The 2,500-nt window shown below is 38.2% G+C and overlaps 1 protein-coding gene across 1 annotated transcript in view; it reads left to right on the top strand.

Annotated features, from left to right (window-relative positions):
* LOC138035835 (uncharacterized) overlaps positions 1–40 on the top strand; it is a 4,645-nt gene extending 4,605 nt beyond the window's left edge. The window contains 1 exon segment of the mRNA XM_068882291.1: positions 1–40. This exon segment is cut by the window's left edge and continues 1,329 nt beyond it. Coding sequence (XP_068738392.1) covers positions 1–40 — 40 coding nt within the window.
* Positions 41–2,500: the final 2,460 nt, after the last annotated feature.

The following is a 2,500-nucleotide window of genomic DNA, read 5'->3' on the forward strand; positions in this document are numbered from 1 at the left end:
CCAAGGGGAATCGCACAATCATGAAAAGCCAGCGCCATGAGGAAAAGAGTCGGCCAAGAAGTTGTGGCCCTCCCTTCTGAGAGTTTTAAAACCTCCGACCCTCCCCTTAGGCCATTAATAAAATTGTGACCCTCCCCCAGGACAAAATAGTCGAACGGTTGTTAACAAATAACATTCTATGTTTCTTTTTGCACGTCAAACTTTAATCAATAATAGAGATATCTTGCTTTCCATGTCCTGCACGTTCTACCAGATTTGGTAGTACACAAGATGTCACTGATTTGTAGACCGTCATTGTCGCCGACATCATTGTCGTCATAATCGTCCTTATCACTGTCTTCATCGTCCTCATAACCATTGCCAACGTCCTCATAATCATTGCCAGCGTCGCTTTCGTTGTCACTCTCGTCGTAATCTTGATCTGTATCACTTTTCTCGCCGGTATCTGTTGCTTCTTCCTGATCACACACCCTTAAAGAGGAAATCTCGTTCGAAAAAACAGAATAAACACCGCAATGCAAAACGTAAGGCTGTTGGTACCTCTCAGAGGACGTCACCGGTTTTGCAAAAGATCGCCCCTGGCTTAGATAAGGACTCTCTTTGCAAAAAGAGTGACATACAAAAAGAGATTGTCTTAAATTTAAAACAAAGAGAGAACAAATGGGCCGAATTATTGGTATCCCAAAATGTCACATCTCAGCTAAGCAGTGACGCGAAGGACTACCTCGCAGGCTTACTAGGCAAGGAAAGAGGTGAAGCAACTAATTCCTCCCACGTCGACGATAAGAACAAGGATGATGAAGATGATGATGATGTTGCCTGGAAAGAGGAACAAGACGAAAGTGATGATGTGTGCGGCGGTTCTGTACTGCACAAACCAGGAGAAGCATCTTCGTCAGATATTGAAGATTATGGTCCATATTGGAATAATTCCTCAGAGTCCATGCCATACCTCGATCATCTTTCAGACTAAATTTCGAATATTTGCGTTTTTCCTGGTTCCTCTTTGGTTTTCTTTTCTTTTCTTCAGGCTTTAGCCTGACTGTGTCCTTTGTTTTTAAACCGCCTTTGATATCAAAATGTTTAACAGGCAAGAAAATGCTCCGAAAAAACTGACAACAACGTCCTTATCTTTTGGTGACAGTGTACATGTTTAAATGTTTCTATCAGTGCTGTTTACTGATGACTTTCTCTCATGTTCTGTTTTGAAATTGTAAGAACTTTGCACTAGGAAAAAATTCAGTTGTTATGTGTTTTAGGAAACAGATATGCTTTATAGAGACTTTTTGTAAAACAGTGCTCCATGTTTACATGTGTAATTACATATTAAAACAGATACAGTTGGCTGAAATAAAGAGAATTCTGAGTTTGAAGACTTGAGGTAAATACTTGAGCTAAAAAAATGGTAGCCCTCCCCTCAAAGGCATTTTTAAAAAAAATGGCCCTCCCCAAAGTTTGTTTTTAAACCTAGAGACTTCGGTTTACTCTCATTTCAGAGCTCTAAGTATTGACTTTTGCAAAATAGAAAACAATTTGGATTAATGCTATGAAAAAAGACAAAAAAATGCAAACGCGTATGACTTGAAAACTGTGTACCTTTGCTGCCGGAAATCAGAATTAACAGCTCAACAAGATCATCTTTGGTCGTCTGGCAAAATTCACAGATAACACAAACTTGAATAAGATACATATCACAAGAATCGATTAACTATGTAGATTTCAACCATGTTAAATGTTTCATCTAAGGTCAAACAGATTTTATGATATTAACGTAGGAAGTCGCTGTGACTGTAGTTTAAGTAGCGTGAATTGCATATGACAGAGGGCAAAAAACAGATAAATCGCGTCAATGAATTTTCGTTGCAACTTTTCAAAAGACACTTTGAATTTTGTAAAACAAGGAATACCTATGAAATTTACTTTCTATTAAGACCAAACTTGATTTTCTACCGTTTCTGTAGTTCGAGAAATAATATTGCAAACATTGGCGTGTGCTTTGCATGATTTCGCGTGACTAATTCACGCAAAATTCGCGACCGAATTCAGAAGTTCATATCTCCCAACAAACAGTGTTTTTGACTTTTATGTAGGTTAAAAGCTACGATTTGCAGTCGCTTATTTTCGATAACTGCAATCGAGTTATTTACAACTGACATTGTTAATGTTTTTCTAGGAAAATTGTAGATTTACTTCATCAAAAATGCCTTCTATTTGGACTGCTGCTAAATCTATACTGTTCTGGTCGAAGAGAAATTGAAAATTAGTCAGTGCAGACGAAAACAGACAACAAAGAATTGTCGAGTATAGACAATGGCTAGCTGCCAAAGACACTAGGGAAAGATAAAAGACTACTGCATTTGCTCGCAGATTTGGCAACATGCAACCGCTAGCAAATTCAAGTAACTTGTTCTATAAGAAAGGTGCAAACAGGTTAGAGTTTTGGATGAAACACGGCAGTTGGACGTATTGCAAGAAATGCAAACAATTGATTTGGGAAAGA

This window comes from Montipora capricornis, unplaced genomic scaffold, assembly GCF_036669925.1.
Source record: "Montipora capricornis isolate CH-2021 unplaced genomic scaffold, ASM3666992v2 scaffold_434, whole genome shotgun sequence".
Lineage (NCBI taxonomy): Eukaryota > Metazoa > Cnidaria > Anthozoa > Scleractinia > Acroporidae > Montipora > Montipora capricornis.